The sequence below is a fragment of the Gopherus flavomarginatus genome, chromosome 5 (assembly GCF_025201925.1).
Source record: "Gopherus flavomarginatus isolate rGopFla2 chromosome 5, rGopFla2.mat.asm, whole genome shotgun sequence".
Taxonomy (NCBI): Eukaryota; Metazoa; Chordata; order Testudines; family Testudinidae; genus Gopherus; species Gopherus flavomarginatus.
In genome coordinates, this window is record NC_066621.1 from 140,092,451 (window position 1) to 140,110,881 (window position 18,431).

At 42.7% G+C, this 18,431-nt stretch overlaps 1 protein-coding gene across 5 annotated transcripts in view; it reads left to right on the forward strand.

Annotated features, from left to right (window-relative positions):
• The window catches only part of MARK3 (microtubule affinity regulating kinase 3), a 100,651-nt gene that overhangs the window by 35,679 nt on the left and 46,541 nt on the right, over nt 1-18,431 (forward strand). For all 5 annotated transcript variants that reach the window (XM_050954129.1, XM_050954134.1, XM_050954132.1 and 2 more), the window contains 3 exons: nt 2,704-2,752; nt 6,588-6,653; nt 11,198-11,268. In XM_050954129.1, coding sequence (XP_050810086.1) covers nt 2,704-2,752; nt 6,588-6,653; nt 11,198-11,268 — 186 coding nt within the window. The remainder of the gene's footprint in view (nt 1-2,703; nt 2,753-6,587; nt 6,654-11,197; nt 11,269-18,431) is intronic.

The window sequence follows — 18,431 nt, forward strand, 5'->3', positions numbered from 1 at the left end:
TCAGTCCCTCCAGTAACAATTTTGCTTAGTTGTTCCCCTGTATCTAGGAATGCACATTCCTTAAATTAGCAAAGGTGAATACATTGTGTTACCACATCTGATTAACAAACAAACCTAGTTCTCTCATATTTTAGCATAGTTGCTGTTGTGTCTGCCACTCTTATTTCTTTCTTCTCCTCAGTCTACTTCATTAGTGGTGAAACACCCAGTTATGCACAATTAGGATTATTCATGCTCAAAGATGTTTGTGCCATTCAACGGGAATAGTACAAAGGATTTTCTTTTCCTCGGTTTTGTTGGCTCTTACTTTTCTTTCTCACACCCTAATCTTTTTTTAATGTAAATTATTTTAATATCCATTGAGTCATAGCTGCAGCTGCTACTCCCTACAGATTTCAGGTCACATTTAAAAAGATAAGATATCTATTTTTTAGAATGTGTGGATAGATGTGAGTTGAAGGAAACTTGCAGTAGCACTACTATGTACTTATTTTCATCCATTCTTATCTCTGACTTAGTCTGCAGGATCCTCTAGGCAAGGAGCGGTTACTTTCTTTGTCCATTTTGTAATGTAGTATGTTTTCCCCTTAGATCTTTCTTAAGCATACCATAGCCTTTTAATTCACTAGTGTAGCTGTAAGGCTAGTGTTGGATTTTAAAAAAACCTGCTTGATTGCTCCCTTTCTTGTCAAGCCAGAGCAGCTTTCACAAAATAATCAAGACTTGAGAATGCCAACCATCTGGAGTCTTGGGATGATGTGAGAGGATGTAAACAGTTTGCAATTGATTACAACATATTGCACTGCCTAAAAAGATGATTTCTTGTGTCCCTTCTCACAAGTCTTCTGAAAATGGGCATTTGCAAAATAAAAAGGAATATACATTCAATAGCATTTGTATGTCAGTGTTCTCGTGGTGATGTCTATCTTATATTTAGGCTGTCTGTTAGAAGAAATGAGAATGTTTATGACATTCATAATTCAAGTTTTTGAAGGCAGTACTACATATTAAAATAACATGACCTTCATGTCAGTTTTTCAGTGTAACAGAATATAAGTGCACAAAGTATAGAGAGAGGAGAAAGGATAACTTTTCCGTTTTTAATTTAAGAAAACTATACATCAATAACACAAGACTGCCTTAGTGTAATTTGTCATCTTGGCTACATATCAGAAAATTGAGGACTGATTATCTTATTTTGATACTAAAAAAATAAAACCCTAGCCTAACACTTGTGTTTGTATAGGGTGTCAAATTTGAACATTATACAACTTCTGAAAATATTATTTTATAATAAGGGCCACATAGCTTCCTATTTCCCATATAGGCTCTTCCTCATATAGGTAACAAAGTTACCACTTGTGAAATTTCCATTTAATAGTTCCATCATGTGGAGGCGTGGTTTGTATGCCTCTCCCCACAATGGAACTGGCAGGCAATTGACCCGTCCTAACCCTGCATACCCCTCTGAGATCTAATTAACGTCCTCTCCACTCATGAAAATATGAGACAAAAAGGACATTTTATTTAATCAGTAAGACTCTAGAGGTGAGGCATTGCCTGAGATTCATGACCAAATAATCCCCTACTTGTCATAATTGAAGGGAAATGCTATGGATTTTGTTTGCTATCATTCATTTTGGTAAGTAAATGTAGTGTTCATGAAAGGTATTGGATTGACATCCCAGAGGCCAAAGTTGGCTGTCTAGCCACAGAAAAAACACAGCATAGGCCGTGACAAAGCAAACATCATCCTCATGAATCCCTGCAACTGTGCCTCAATTCTTACTTGGAGGAACCTTCCTCTAGGGCAGGCGTAGGCAACCTGCGGCACGCAAGCTGATTTTCAGTGGCACTCACACTGCCCAGGTCCTGACCGCCAGTCCAGGGGGCTTTGCATTTTAATTTAATTTTAAATGAAGCTTCTTAAACATTTTAAAACCTTATTTACTTACATACAACAATAGTTTAGTTATATATTATAGATTTATAGAAAGAGACCTTCTAAAAATGTTGAAATGTATTACTGACACGCGGAACGTTAAATTAGAATGAATAAATGAAAACTCGGCACATCACTTCCGAAAGGTTGCCAACCGCTGCTCTAGGGCCAAGAGGGAGATTCTCCCTCACCTACTACCTGATTAGTGCTTGCTTGTTGGCAGTATTGTTATTAATTGTTGTGCTTTTTGTGAAGTAAACAGTTAATGTTGACCAGTAACTTGATTGTGACTAGCAAATTGTGACCACTAAACCATCCGAGAGCTATCCTAAAATAAAATCCTTTAATACACCATGGTTTTGCCAGTATTCGGAATATGAAATGCTGCAGTAAGTATGACCTTCATAAGGAATAAATATAACCTTTTAATGAAACTTATTAAAGTGTACTGGATCAGAACCAATTACCTAAAGATTAAAGCCTTCATTTATCTCTTTAAGTAGCCAGTGTCCCTTTTTTAGAAGAACTTTTTTTAGAGCTGGCATTTTACTCCTCTTGTCTGCAAAAAGCTTATTCAGTTCATTTGAAAGTGAAATACGTAATATTCCTGTGTTTCTCACATTTACTCTATCATTTATTAAGATTAGGTGGAGAACTCTAATCATTAGCTATAGAACAAAATCAGCTTCTTAGAAAGAAATGAATGGTAATTGTTTTTTGTCACTAATTTATTTGATTTCCTATTATCTTTTTTATTTCAGCTTTTCAGAGAAGTAAGAATAATGAAGATTTTAAATCATCCAAATATAGGTATTCCATGTTTTGCTAACATCTTGGTTCTGTGTAACTAACTTTTTAGAGATTGCTTGTTTTTGGAGTGATTGTACATGTCCATTTTGCTTTTGGTGTGCATGAGCTCCAGTGCACAGTTGTCAGGGAGTTTTTCCCTTAGTGGTACCTGGTGGGGCAACATGAGAACCCTCTGCTGCCTCTCATACCACAGGCAGACATAAAGAGCTGTGGCTCCCCAGCGTACAGAACAAGCTGGCGAACCGCCTCAGCAGGTCGTTTCACAGCCAGGAGTGGTCCATTCGCCCGAATGTCACAATTTCAATCTTCCAGAGTTGGGGCTTTCCCCCGATAGACCTATTCGCCATGTGACACAACAGGAAGTGCCAGCAGTTCTGCTCCTTCCAAAGTTACAGCCCAAGCTCGAGCACAGACACATTTCTCCTCCATTGGGGAGGTTCTCTCCTTTCTGATCATACCAATCGTTCACAAGGTGGTACTCAAGATCCGGAGAGAACTAACTCAGGCCATATTGATAGCACCAGCCTGGCCCCATCAGCACTGGTACACACCTCTCCTAGATATGTCTGTGGAAGCCCTGATCACCCTGCTGCGCTTCCTGGACCTTCTGACACAAGATCACAGTTGTCTTCAACTCAGAACCTCGAGTTGCTTCACCTCACAGGTTGGAAGCTCCATGGTTGAACCTGATGGAGCTTTCCTGTTCAGACCAGGTTAGACAGGTCCTCTTTGGCAGCAGAAAACCCTCTGAGAGCCACATACTTGCTTTCCTCCCAAAGGCTGTGTCACAGTTTCACATCAACCAGGACATCTTTCTCCTGGTATTCTACACACAGCCTCATTCCAATGGCAGGGAGCAGAGGCTCCACTCTCTGGATGTCCGCAGGGCACTAGCCTTTTACATCAAGAGAACAAACCATTAGAAAATCATTCCAGCTATTCGTGTCAGTGGCGGACAGAATGAAAAGTCAGCCTGTGTCATCACAACACATCTCGTCATGGATAGCGTCCTGTATTCATGAGTGCTACAACCTGGCAGGTGTTCCTGAACCTCCAATCACTGCGCACTTCACCAGAGCGCAGGCTTCGTCAACAGTGTTCCTGTCTCAGGTTCCCACTCAGGAAATCTGCAAGGCAGTGATGTGGTCTTCCATCCATACTTTCGCCACACACTATGCGATTACCCAGCAGGCCAGAGATGATGGAGCAGTGCTCCAATCAGTGGAAGACTGTCCCCACTACCTAAACTTGTGCTTGTGAGTCACCTGATTGGAATCGACATGAGCAAGCACTCAAAGAAGAAAAAACTGTTACCTTCTCAAAATTGTTGTTCTTCAAGATGTGTTGTTCATGTCCATTCCAATACCCACCCTCCTTCCCCTCTGTCGGAGTAGCCAGCAAGAAGGAACTGAGGGAGTGGCAGGTCAGCAGGACTCTATACTGAGTTCCACGAAGGCGCAACTCCAGGGGGCACCCGGACCGACAAGACCAGTGGCTCTCAAACTTTTTACTGGTAGCCCCTTTCACATAGGAAGCATCTGAGTGCAACCCTTCCCCCCCCCCCCCCCAAAAAAAAAAATTGAAAACACTTTTTAATATATTTAACACCATTATAAAAGCTGGAGCAAAGCAGTGTTTGGGATGGAGGTTGACAGCTCGTGGACCCCCCCCTTTAAAAACCTCATGACCCCCAGTTTGAGAACCCCTGGACAAGACAGATGCTGCTATGGGAAAAATCATGTGTGCACGTGTGTGTGTACACACACACACACACACACACAAACACACTCTCTCTCTCTCAATTGGAATGGACATGAAGAACATATCTTGAAGAACAGCAGTTATGAGAAGGTGATGGGGGGGAGGGATAGCTCAGTGGTTTGAGCATTGGCCTGCTAAACTTAGGGTTCTGGGTTCAGTCCTTGAGGGGGCCACTTAGGGATCTGGGGCAAAAGTCAGTACTTGGTCCTGCTAGTGAAGGCAGAGGGCTGGACTCAATGACCTATCAGGGTCCCTTCCAGTTCTGTGAGATAGGTATATCTCCAATTATTGAATTTAATAAACCGTTTTTTCTTACTAATCTTTTTCCTAAAGCCTCATAACAAATGTAAGGAAAGATTGCACTCTCTGGACACTTGAAGAGCTTTAGCATTTTATTCAGATCAGACTAAATCTTTCAGATCTTCGTCTCAGTTGTTTGTTGCGCTTGTAGACAGAATGAAGGACAGTCCTGTTTCCACACAAAGGAATTCATCATGGATACCCATTTGTGTTTGCTAACATGAAGCCGCCAGAGAGATTGAGTCATTTGATTAGGTCCCGAGCAACCTCAGCAGTATTTCTTGCCAACAGTGGGAAAGAGGCAACATGGACATCATGTCACATGTTTGCCTCTCATTACACTATCGGCAATCTAAAGACAATGCTAAATTTCGACGAACGGTCCTTTGGTTCCTGTTCAAATAGCTTCTGTACCCACCTCCAATTGGGACTGCTTGTGAGTCACCTGCAGTGGAATGGACATGTGCAATCACTCAAAGAAAAAAGGTTACTAACCTTTCTGTAACTGTTGTTCTTCAAGATGTGTTGCACATTTCCATGACCCATCCTCCTTCCCCTCTCTATCAGAGTCTTTACTATAGTAAGGAACTGGGGGGAAGGGGAGGGGCAGCTTGGCCTTTTATGCCTGCATGCAAGGCACTTGAGGACACTCATGCCACCTTGATGGGAACTGTTAAGGGAAAAACTCCCTAGCTGTGCACTGGAGCACACACACGGCTACAGTGGAGTGGACGTGCAACGTATCACAAGGAACAACAGTTATGGAAAGGTTAGTAACTGTCTGTTTTTAAAAAGTTAAAGCAGTGATGTACAAGTCTAATGAAGGTTCTGCATCATGGAGCCCACTTAAAGTGGTGATAGGGAGATAAGTGTTTTAATGTAAGGGCATTTCATTGGCTGCATAGACTTGCCTTGTCAAACTGATGCACTACTATATCTGAGAAGTATCAGAGGGTAGCCGTGTTAGTCTGGATCTGTAAAAGCAGCAAAGAATCCTGTGGCACCTTATAGACTAACAGACGTTTTGGAGCATGAGCTTTCGTGGGTGAATACCCACTTCCTCAGATGCATGTAATTACATGCATCTGAGGAAGTGGGTATTCAGCCACGAAAGCTCATGCTCCAAAACGTCTGTTAGTCTATAAGGTGCCACAGGATTCTTTGCTGCTTTTATATCTGAGAAGTGGTTTTTAAAGAGAAGGAAAAAGAATACTTATTGGATGGAATCCCGTGTATAATGTGATTATGCAGTCACACAAATTACTGAAAATTTGTGACTTTACTGCATAATTGTGCTCCAGAATCCAAGCTTTCACTTAAATAAAATTAAAAAAATCTACTCTCATGGGAGAAGAGAGAGCACTCAGAATGTAAAATTTACAGTGATACAGTGTTGTCTTTTGGATTCTGTAGACAATAGTTGAGGCAACAACCTACTCTGTATATAATATATATACAAATTACTATTACCCAATGCTTTGTTTTTTGAGAGCTATGCTTAAATTGATTTTTTTCACTTGACTCTAAACTGAGTATGTTTCAAGCCAGAATTGTACATTCATAAGTTTGACCCAGACTACAAACTACTGATAAAGCATTTGTTGTTCCATTTAGAAGCATGAAATGGAAATAATTGCTCTTAAGAAAAGTTGTTTGATATTGTCAAGCAGCAGTAGTCTACTTTTGAGAGAATCTTCCACAAAGACTATCCGAAAACTAGACTCCTATAATTGGTTGTAATCTTTTAGTAAATAACTGATCTTTTTTCCTCTAGTGAAGTTATTTGAAGTAATTGAAACTGAAAAAACTCTCTACTTAATCATGGAGTATGCAAGTGGGGGTAAGTATTTTCCTTTTATGTGATACAAAAGTAAAGAAATTGCCAAATGATACTGAAGTTTCCTTTTGTAATACTTAAAACAAGAAACATTGATTTCATGATAGTGCAACATTTCAGGTGAAATACTAGTGTTTTGGGAGGCATTTTCTTAAAGCTGTACAATTTTTTAAGTAAGCCAAGCTTTATTGCAATCCAGAGGGAATTTTTTTCATCATTTTCATTGATCAGTCCATCATAGTGGTAATAGCAAAATAAGGATATTCACAATAGGCAGGAGTTGGCACGATAGTTGGTTTCATTGATGTGGTATTTGGTAAAGTTAAGTATATATTCAGATATAGTATTGTATGAAGTAATAGCATATAACATTCAGGTGGAAAAGTGTAGCAAATCTGTTTGCCCTTGCATTTTAAATCACCAGTACTTTTTTTGAATGTTGGTGACAAATGGACTATTCTGATTAAAGTGGAACTTTTTAATTGAGAGCCACAGTTACCAAAATCTTCTGGACTCTTCATTTTGACTGTCACATGGGCTGGTTCACCTGGAATGGTCCCTTGAAAAATTTAACTACTTGTGCTAAACAATCTATTCCACCTTGTACTTAGCACTGATTACATTTCCCAAACCTGAAGAAGAGCTCTATGTAAGCTCAAAAACTTGTCTCTCACCAACAGAAGTTGGTCCAATAAGATATTACACTGCTACCTCGATATAATGCCACCCGATATAATACAAATTTGGATATAATGCGGTAAAGCAGTGCTGGGGGGGGGGGGGCTGCACACTCCGGTGGATCAAAGCAAGTTCAATATAACACAGTTTCACCTGTAACGCGGTAAGATTTTTTTGGCTCCCAAGGACAGCATTATATCGAGGTAGAGGTGTATCTTTCCCCACCTTGTCTCTGTAACCCCTCTCTTTAAGTTCCTCCAGTGACTCCCCCTTTTGAATAATTAATTCCCAATTCTTGCACAAATGTGAACATTTTCTCAGTGTTTTCCACTATTTGTAACATAGCTAGAATCAAGGCATTTACCCTTCTAGATAGCTAAAAATGGTTAAATTTCAATATCAGCTGGTGGGAATCACACAAATATTTGAGGCATATCTTCAGTTTTGCTGGGGAGACATAGAGGTTTGCTCTTCAAAACAGAAGAGCAGAGTTTCACCATTGGGTCCCACTACATATGTGCAGCATATCTGGGGTATCATGATGTGGTTGCTTATATAAACTGTGTTCTAGCTGTTGTATTTGAGCTCCTAGGAGCCGTAGATGCATAGACTAGTTTTGTCTAAATGGGGCTAATGGTAGGAAAGGGCATAATAACATAAGAACGGCCATACTGGGTCAGATCAGTGGTCTATCTAACCCAATATCCTGTCTTCTGACAGTAGACAGTGCCAGATGCTTCATAGGGAGTGAACAGAACAGGGCAATTTATCAAGTGACCTATTCCCTGTTCTCAAGTCCCAGCTTCTAGCAGTCAGAAGTTTAGGAATTCCCAGAGCATGGAGTTGCATCCCCGACCGTCTTGGTTAATAGCCATTAATGGACCTATTCTCCATGAACTTATCTAATTCTTTTTTTAACCCAGTTATATTTTTGGATTTTGCAATATCTCTGGCCCTGAGTTCCACAGGTTGACTATCTGGTTGTGTGAAGAAGTACCTCCTTATATTTGTTTTAAACCTGCCGCCTGTTAATTTAATTGGATGACCCTGATTCATGTGTTATGTGAAGGGGGTATATAATCCCTTCCTTATTCATTTTCTCCACCCCGTTCATGATTTTATGGACCTCTATATCTCCCCTCAGTCTAAGCTGAACAGTTCATCTTTTTAATCTTTCCTCATATGGAAGCAGTTCCATACCACTGATCATTTTTGTTGCCCTATTTTGTACTTTTTCCAATATCAAAAAAATTATTTTTTTTTGAGATGGGACAAACTATATGCAGTATCTGTCCCTTTTGTAATGGTTCCTAACGTGGTTAGCTTTTTTGACCTCTGCACATTGAGCATACTAGTGTGTATGCACCTGTCCCTTCTACTTGATAGTTTTTAACTTAAAAGTGAGGTCATACTGCCATCTAGTGACTGGCTTACAGAGGATAGAAAGCCTAAAACTACTACAAATAACTGAGGGCATGTCTACACTACAAACTTAAGTTGATTTATGTTAGGTCAGCTTACACCCACAGTAGTAATTACTGTTGTGGTTTGTGTCCAGACTAGCCTCCTTCTGTCAGTGGTGTGCATCCTCAACAGGAGTATTTCCACTGACTTAAGAGGGGCAGTGTGGAGGGCTGAGGGGCAGGCTCTCAGCTCCATAAACAGCTTTCTCCTCTGTCTGCCCTTGCCCCCAGGCCTTTGGCAACATTCTCCCCACCAGGAGCCCAGCTGCACCCTCAGGCTCTTGGCTACGCAGCTACTGGACTCCCAGTGGGGAGCCGGGAGTCCGGGCAGCAGTCCTACTGAGGGCAGAGAGCTGGGAGCCTGGGGATAGCTGTGCTCTAGCTGGAGCCCTCCATCTGCCCTGGCATGACAGCCCAAGCTGCAAGTCCAGCTTTCTTGTCAATTTCACGGTTCCAACATGGGAGCTGTGAAATTGACAAGGATGACAGCTAACAGCAGATGTAAGTAACTTGCAGTGTCAACAGGGACACTGTGTTGTCCTAACTACACCAATGTAAGTCCTATGCCTCTTGTGGAGGTGGAATTATGTAGGTGTAGTAGGGTACTTACATCCCCAGGAACAAGGCTTTAGTATAGACAATGACATAATTAGGTCAACATAAGCTGCCTTACATCAACCTAATTCTGTAGTGTAGACTAGGCCTGAGACGCTCCTTTTAGCTGAAATGAGAGAGACCTGTATGTTTGGCACAGAAGCCATTAGTACTATTATATGCTTATGCAATATGCAACTTGAAAATGTAGTAGCAGATGACTATGTGTCATTATGGATTCAGCTCTGAAAATTCCCCTTTATCTACATTTTAGTCATCTGTCTCAACTTAAATCAAATATTCAGTAACCTCAGTTATTTGAACTACTGTTTTTCTCTGCTTTTGATATTCCCGATATTTCAGATAAACAGGGTTGGATTTCATCTTTGTCTGACCCCCTGCATTTCTATGAATTTTTATTTACTAATACTTTAAAAAGACATAGCTGTAACATATATTTCAGTGAATTTTTATCACTGACTTGTATTTTAACTGCTACTCTGGAAAGCAAAATATAATTTGTTCAGAAAATGAAAACATAAAATCATTCATGCACACTGTTTGTGATATCTTGGGTTCTTTATTTAGAACAGTACTTAAATCAGTTTGATTTGATTCCATCTTGTGACCTTTTCAAAATTAAAAGTACTTTTTAGTGATAGATTTTCTCTTTTTTGAAGTAATAATGTGAAAAATGTTCTCTTATCTGAGAGTATTTAAATGTATTTAAATATTAAAATAGTGATTTGATCTTTGAACTTCTAAAATCTTAGACTATTTAAACTAAATGATTTATTTGTACTTAAAGACCTATTTATGTATGTGGAAACATTACCTCTTCCATGTCTAATGCCTACAGTTTTTCAGTAGAAAAACATTAAAGTCATACTGTGACAAACAAGTCGATATTTCACTGGATAGATAGCAACATTTAAAAACTAGTCTAGTAGGCTAGTTATAAAATGCCAGATGTTAATTGACGGTTTGTTTTAAAATGCAGCCCTTTTGAATTTTTCTTCAGTACTGTGTCCATCAAATGTCCCTTGTCATGTTGCATTGTTTTCTTTACATTTTGGAAGTCTTCCAGGGACCTGTTATGCCAGGATGCTTTTCTTCAATGTCTTATGTATGATATTTAAATTGTGGCTTGCTTCATCACATCAGTTTCTGTTCACTTGGATGTTTTTTATAACGAAGGCCTCATTTTATTTTAACCCTGGGTTGAAACAGGGATTTCCATCATCGTAACATTTTTGTACACTTAGATTAACTATATTATAACACTCTGAGGCTACAACCACATTTACAAGATCCTTTAAACATTTTTGTACTGTAGATAAGGCTTACGAAAGTCTATCTCTGTGATACAGCAAATATTTTTCTAATGGAAATTTGAAAGGAAGTCAGGACTTTTTTTGCAAAGAAAGGAATGCTGCTCATTTTCTATCATAAATGGTTGAAAACAAATATTTTGCCTACATTCAGTCACCCAGATAATTCTTCTTAAAGTCTTTCTTGTCTCAGTGAAATTATGACATAGTAGTAAATCACTCTTCTGGGCTCTTGCCATACGCCTTTTTCAAAAATGAAAAGTTAATGCCTTTTGTGATTGATTTTTCACATGAATAAACAAACATTCTAGCTGAAAACTGAAATCTCAAATTTAGCTCACATTTCTGACATTTATGTAGCTCATACAATATATGTTACTCTTAACAATGACAAAAATAACCCTAGATTTTGAAATTAACTAGCTAGTATTTTAAGATATTCAGCATTTCTCCTTTAATCTTTGATATGTTTCAATTGCAGGAGAGGTATTTGACTATCTGGTTGCACATGGAAGAATGAAGGAAAAGGAAGCAAGAGCTAAATTTAGACAGGTATGTATGATAGACTAACAACTCTTGGTCAGGAAGGAATTTTCCTCCAGGGCAGATTGGCAGAGGCCCTGTAGGTTTTTCACCTTCCTCTGCAGCATGGGGCCTGGGTCACTTGCTGGAGGATTCTCTGCACTTTGAGGTCTTTAAACCACGATTTGAGGACTTCAATAACTCAGACATAGGTTAGGGGTTTGTTACAGGAGTGGATGGGTGAGATTCTGTGGCCTGCATTGCGCAGGAGGTCAGACTAGATAACCCTAATGGTCCCTTCTGACCATAAGTCTATGAACTTTAGCATTAAAACACATGAAAAAATAGTTGACAGTGAGCTCTCCAATGTAATTTTCAAGCACGCTCTGTTGCTGACTTTTTGTTTTATTAAATAACAGGGAAAAACTAGTAGGTTCCTGTAGATTCCCTGGCCTTATTTTCCTTACCAGCTTTTATTGACGATCTATTCCATGGCACACAATCTGTGGACAGTGATCTAAGAAAGAAAGAAAGATCAGGAGTTAACTTCATTTTAAAAATCAGCACAGAGGCAACAAGCACAACAGTTGAAGGAGATCATATAATTTTACACACAACCTAATGTTTCAATTATGTTAAGGAAATTTTGCATGAAATAAATCTCATAACATAAATGGACACCTTTATGCTTGTCTGTTCTGTCTTGAATAGAATAGTGTGTGCACCATTAGTTATTTGGGAAACAGTGGAAATGTAGGAATAACTCACTTATTCCCTGTATCGAATATTTTAATGTGTATAATACATTTCTGTGGAAATGTACTGTGCAGAGAAGTTTTACTGATATGAACAATAACCTCACTAAAGTAAATGTGACAATCGCAATAAACACTAATAAGAGAAAAGGACAGTATTATTTAGGACAGCTTAACCCATTATAAGAAGACAGAAATAAAATCAGTAAATGAAAGCACTGTTTTTCCTATCATTTGAAACCTACCTAAGTCTTGCAGTACCCTGCTTAATCTTTTGCAGGGTCCAGCTGGCGGACTTCACATCCCAGAAGATATTCTTTGAGTAGTGTGCAGAATGACAGGCAGTAAGAACCATTTCTGCCCCTCATTCACAAAGTCCTGGGGTGTATTGTTTTTGTTTAACAGACTCTATTCAAGGTTCCTATGCTTAGATTCAGGGAGACAGAAAAATCTCCCCTTCAGATACCTCACAGTCCCAATGAAATTAGCTTCTGCAGTTGTCATTCCCATCTCAGATGTTGGGCTGTACCATTTTTCTAAATCCGAAAGGTTATCCTTCAGATTCAAACTCAGTAATTTAAATCAAGTTTTTCTAAGATTCAAAAGGATCAGGGAATTTTCTCCCCGCTGGCATGCCTAATACTAATTTTCATTGGTGAAATCGGGTTCCACCAGTATGTTCACTCTTCCTCATGGCTATCATTATTGTTCTTAATCAGGAGACTTTAAAAAAAAATGTTTTGTCACAGTACTTACATGTTTTGTTACTTCATCTACAATGTTGTGTACAGTTTATCCTTCAATCCTGGTTATCTTATTCAAGTCCACTGACTTCTCTGAAAAGGAGTTTGAACCAGAAGGCATGAAGGCTATCTTACAAGTATAAGCTTCAAGGTGTCTTCACACTGCTAGTATATGTCAATGAGCAAACACAGTTAGCAAAGATAATGCCAACACAACCTGCTTGACCCCATTGAAGTCCACATAAATCTGTTTTATAAGTCTTATTTTTATTTTTCTGCTTTTCTATAATAGCTTCAGATAGATTTTTCTCATAGCATAATAGGGTTTCACTTTAAGTCCATCCACTAACTAGTTTAACAATGAGACACCTGCTGAACTTAAAAAATTGTCCAGGAAGGGCAGTTTCAGCATGGATCTAAAATCCTTCACAAGAAAGTATATTGATTCTGTGGTATGCATATTCTGTTGCCCCGGGAGCATAAAGATTTCTGGAGTTTGATCTCAATTTTGGATTTTATGTGTTGTAAAGAGAATTCCAAACTTGAGTTTCTTAGGCCACTCTTTCCTCAAAGAGTTTATAAAACAGAAGTCACTGAACTCCAGTACTAGAAACCTGACTCATAATATTAAAAATAAACTGAAGATATACAGCAACTTTTAGAACATTCTACTAATCATATAATTCTTTTGAGTGAGCATTTTCCATCATGGCACTGTCATTTGGGGACACAGGATAATAAGAGCAATATTTTGGTACATGCTCAACTTCCTTGCTGTCATTCAGGTTTTTCCTCTACTTAGAAATAGTGTGGCCATGGCTGGTTATGCTGCAGTAAATAGCTTATGTATTATGCATAGCAAGCATGTTTAACAGGTGAACTATGAAAGGGTGCAAATGCCAAAAATATAACCATGCTCTGCTGCTTTCCATTTTAAGCTGCTTTTGTGCCTCAGAGAGCAAATATATGCACTTTAAAGATGTTTTATATTCTTCATATCATTTACTTCCCCTTGCCCTACCCTCAGGCCTCTGGGTTGATGGTCTGTTCTGGAGATTTTTTCTGCTGAGTAAGGATGATCAATGTGTGAGATGTATGAATGAAAATTAATGTAAAAACAAGGAATCCAAGTTTGTGCCTTTTGGGAAACGAGCAAATTAGGTAACTAATGCCCCCGTACTACTCCTCCCCTGCATTTATTTGTTAGTAAGTAGCTTTCAGTAATCTTTCTGCCTCTTCTCTGAAAAACTCTAGAAGCAGGGCCATTTGTTAATATTCTTCTTCGAATGCTTGTTCATGTCAGTTCCAATTAGGTGTGTGTGCATTGCGTACACAGTCATTGGAAAGTTTTCCCTTAACAGCTCCCGTCGGGTCAGCTGTGGAGCCCCCTGGAGTGGCGCCTTCATGGCGCTGGATATAGGACCCCATGCTGCCTCAGTTCCTTCTTACCACCACTGATGGTCGTTGGAACTGCGATCTCTTGCCTAGCAAGTGCTTCCCTTAGCGTTCTTTCCATAGCATAGTTAGTTTAGTTTAGTTGCAGTTACTGTTAGTAGATAGTGTGTGTATATATAGTAAGCTTTGGGAGGGGGTTTTCCCCAATCCCAACTGCCCTACCATTGTGCTCCGGGGTATGCCATGAGCCCAAAGCTTTAAACCCTGCGGAACCTGCAATAAGCCTATACCCACAAGCAACCCCCACCACTCGTGTCTGGGGAAGCACACAAGACAGAAAGGCGCAAGATTTGCAGGACTTTCTGCCCAAGGACAAAAAAGGAGTGAGATTTCCGACTTAGGCAGTTGCTCATGGAATCCACTCTTCGTCCCCAGTCTGCTGCAGACCACCAGGACCCGGCACCGAGCACGTCTGTACGGAGTACCATGGCATCAGTACGTGACATGGTGCTGAGGAAGGACTCTAGTCTAAGAGACCCTCGTCACTGGCACTCTCTGGCACCGCACGCTGAGGAGACAATCTGGCACCGCTCTCATTCACCGGTGCCATACAGCTGGCATAGAAAAGTGACGGGGGGCGCTCTGCGGTGCTGAAAGCATCTGGACCGGCAGGCGTTGCACCGGTGCGTCCCTTGAAGGGGCGCCCAAGCAGCAAGAGTCGGTGCTGTCAACTTCAGTTCCCCCAAGGTGACTGTCGAGTCCAGCACCCAGGAACTCCTCAGATGGGCAGTGCCAAGTTTAGGAGTTGGAGCTACCTTTCACCCCAGACACTTTTGCTGATGCCAGAGATTTAATTGCCATGATGGCTCTTCAGCCCCTGGCAATCAGAGATAAGCCTCCAGCGCCGCTGCGACTGGCGCCCTCTAAAGGCAAGCTGACCATGATGACCCGCTTCTCCTGCCCGGCACTGTTTGCCTTGGCACCGGTCCAGATCGCCATTGCCAAGACACCGCTTTCTGGCACCAGATTCCGTGCAGGGTTCCCCAGCGCCGGGAGGACATCGCTCCCCTTCCTTGGCACAGAGAAGGGAGCGGCACCAATCCCCAGCTCCAAGAGAACTAGCAACAGATTCCCAGCATGGGCACCTCAACGCCAGTCCCCTGTATCATCAGCTCGGCACCAGTCCCCGGCACAGGACCCTTCAACTCCACCATGGTCAGCATGGTCGAGATTCGTCTCATCGGACTCGGACAGTGATTCCTTCTATTCCCGTCACAGTCGACACGGATCTGACAGGTGATGGAGGTAGTCACTAATGGCATGGCACCCCCAGTGATAGCCTTCGGCACAATAGCCCTTTTGGACCCCAGGCCTTACCCTTAAGCCCAAGGCTCTTTTTCCAGGGGCTCCCGCTCAGAGGTCTCTGAGCACCAACTGGCCTATGCCCTGGGGATCTTAGGCAACTTTGGCACAAGCCCCACTGCTGGCTCAGATCGCCGGCGAGGCAAGACCCATTGCAAGGTCAGGCTACTGCCAGGATGGCTATGGTCTCCACAGAGACCCCAGACACTGACCAAGAGGAGGTCAGGGAGTCGGAGGGCCAGGAGGACCCCGGTCTGCCTCTGGCCACCTCATCTTCATCCCCAAACAAGGCAGTGGCAGGAGCTTCAACCTCGGGCCCTGCTCCAGTTGACCACAGGGCTCACCAGGACCTTCTCCAGAGGATTGCCTGTAACATAGGATTACAGGCAGAGGAAGTGGTCAAACCTGTGGGCCCCATGGTCGACATCCTCGCGCCAGAAGGACCATCCTGGATAGCTCTGCCACTAATAAAAGTGATCCAGAGCAATCTTAAGGCTCTATGGCAGACCCCTGCTTCAATCCTGCCTACTGTTAGAGGTGTGGAGCTCAAGTACTTCATTCCGTCTAAGGCAGTGGTCCCCAACCTTTTTGTGGCCAGTAGCACATTCGTGTTTTCAGAAGCGTGTGACTGGCCCCAACAATTACTCACATACAGGGCCAGCTCCAGGCACTAGTGGAGCAAGCACATGCCTGGGGCAGCACATGCTATGGGGCGGCATTCCATCCATTCTACAGAGTCGGAGTGTTTTTTGTTTTTGTTTTTGTTTTTTGGCACCAGTTCTGGGCAGTGTGGAGAGAAGCTGGGAGGACAGAGAAAACTGGCGCCCACAGCCTGCAGCCCCGGAGTTCTCTGTCCCCGGCATGCATGGGGCTGTGGCTTTTCTCCGGCTTAAGCTGTGGCCCCGTGCCTGCCAGGGACCGAGAACACCGGCGCCTGCAGCCCTGGAGTTTTCGGTCCCCAGCAGGCACAGGGCCACGGCTTCTCTCCCCTGTTGGGCACTAGGCGGGCGTACATAAATGGCCTGGTGGGCGCCATGGAGCCCATGGGCACCATGTTGGGGACCACAGGTCTAAGGGGTACGAGTATCTATTCTCTCACTTGCAACCATGCTCTCTGGTAGTGTCAGTGGTTAATCAGAAAGAGAGCAGCAGGGGCCGGCCCCTAAATCCAAAGAGTTGAAAAGGATGGACCTTTTCGGCAGGAAAGTTTACGCAACTGGTGGCCTGCAGCTGTGGATAGCTAACCAACAAGCTGTCCTCCTCAGCAGATGTAACTTCAACTCGTGTGATTCTGTGTTGAAGTTCAAGGAGCTGATTCCATCAGACTCCAGAGCCAAGTTCTCGGCTATTATTGATGAAGGGAAGGCAGTGGCACAGACCTCTTTGCAGGCTTTGTTGGACTCTGCGGATTCAGTTGTCCACCACCATTTCCTCAGATATAGCCATGAGGAAGCACTCTTGGCTACAGGCATCAGGGTTGCCCCCGGAGGTGCAGCAAACTCTGGAGGACCTACCATTTGAAAGTGCAGGGTTATTTTGGGGGGCAGATGGACTCCCGCACAGCTTAAAGGACTCCCGGGCACCTATGAAATCGTTGGGCATGCACACTCCGGCAACCCAATGAAAACATTTCAAGCCCCAATGGCGGCAACAGCTCCCATATCCTCCTCAGCTGGGGCAGGATTTTTATAGGCATAGGGGCAGGAACAGCCGGCACAAACCGTCCAATCCCCTTCTGGGCCTGGCCAAGATCTGACCAAACCTTTATTGGGCTGTAAACAGGCCTTTTGAAGGTGAGTCCGAGGATGGCACACCCACCCTGACATCAGATTCTTCCCCTTGTTTCACAAATCATCTATCCCAGTTCTACCGTGCTTGGTCCCAAATAACATTGGACCGCTGGGTTCTTTACATGGTAGAAGTGGAATATTCTCTCCGATTCTACTCCTCCCCTGCCTCCCACCCCCCTTCCCTGTCCCTCTTCAGACACCCTTCTAACAAGCAACTCCTTATCCAAGAGGTGCAGATGCTCCTCACCATAGGAGCAGTGGAGGAGGTTCCTCAAGAGCTATGGGACAAGGGATTCTATTCCCACTATTTCCTAATCCCCAAGGCAAAAGAGGGGCGGGGGTCTCACCCCATTCTAGACCTGCAAGGACTCAACAAATTCATGGTCAAGTTGAAGTTCCACATAGTCTCCCTGAGCACAATTATCCCTTCCCTGGATCTGGGGGACTGGTACGCCGCCCTCAACACGGAAGACATGTATTTTCAAATAGCCATTCGGCCTGCGCACAGACGATTCCTATGATTTGTGGTTGACCACAAAACATTCAGTTCACGGTCCTCCCATTCGGTCCATCAACAGCCACTCCGAGTGTTCACCAAGTGCATGTTGGTCATTGCAGCCTTCTTCCGGAGAAGTCAGGGGCAGGTCTACCCATACCTTGACAACTGGCTGCTCAGGGGGTGCACCAGGGAGCATGTAGAATCTCAGGTCCGTTTAGTCAGATTAACTTTAGAAAGACTGGGCTGTCTCCTCAAAGTGAACAAGTCAACCTTGTCTCCGACCCAGAGAATAGAGATTGGAGTGGTGCTGGACTCGGTACAGGCAAGGGCATTTTTACCGAAGACTCAGTTCCAAGCCATGTCAAATATTATTTAGGGCCTCTGGCGGTACCCAACCACTACTGCTAGGGGATTCCCAAGTCTCCTTGGCCACATGGCAGCCTGCACTTATGTGGTCGGGCATGACAGACTGAGTCACAAATCCCTGCAAGCGTGGCTCACGTCTGCCTATCACCTGGACTCAGTGGTGAAGGTGCCAGAGCACATACTTGAGTCCCTCCAATGGTGGCTTGACCCTCAGACGGTATATGAAGGAGTCCCCTTCAACAGCCCCAGCCCTCCTTGTCCCTGTTAATGGGCACGTCAGTTC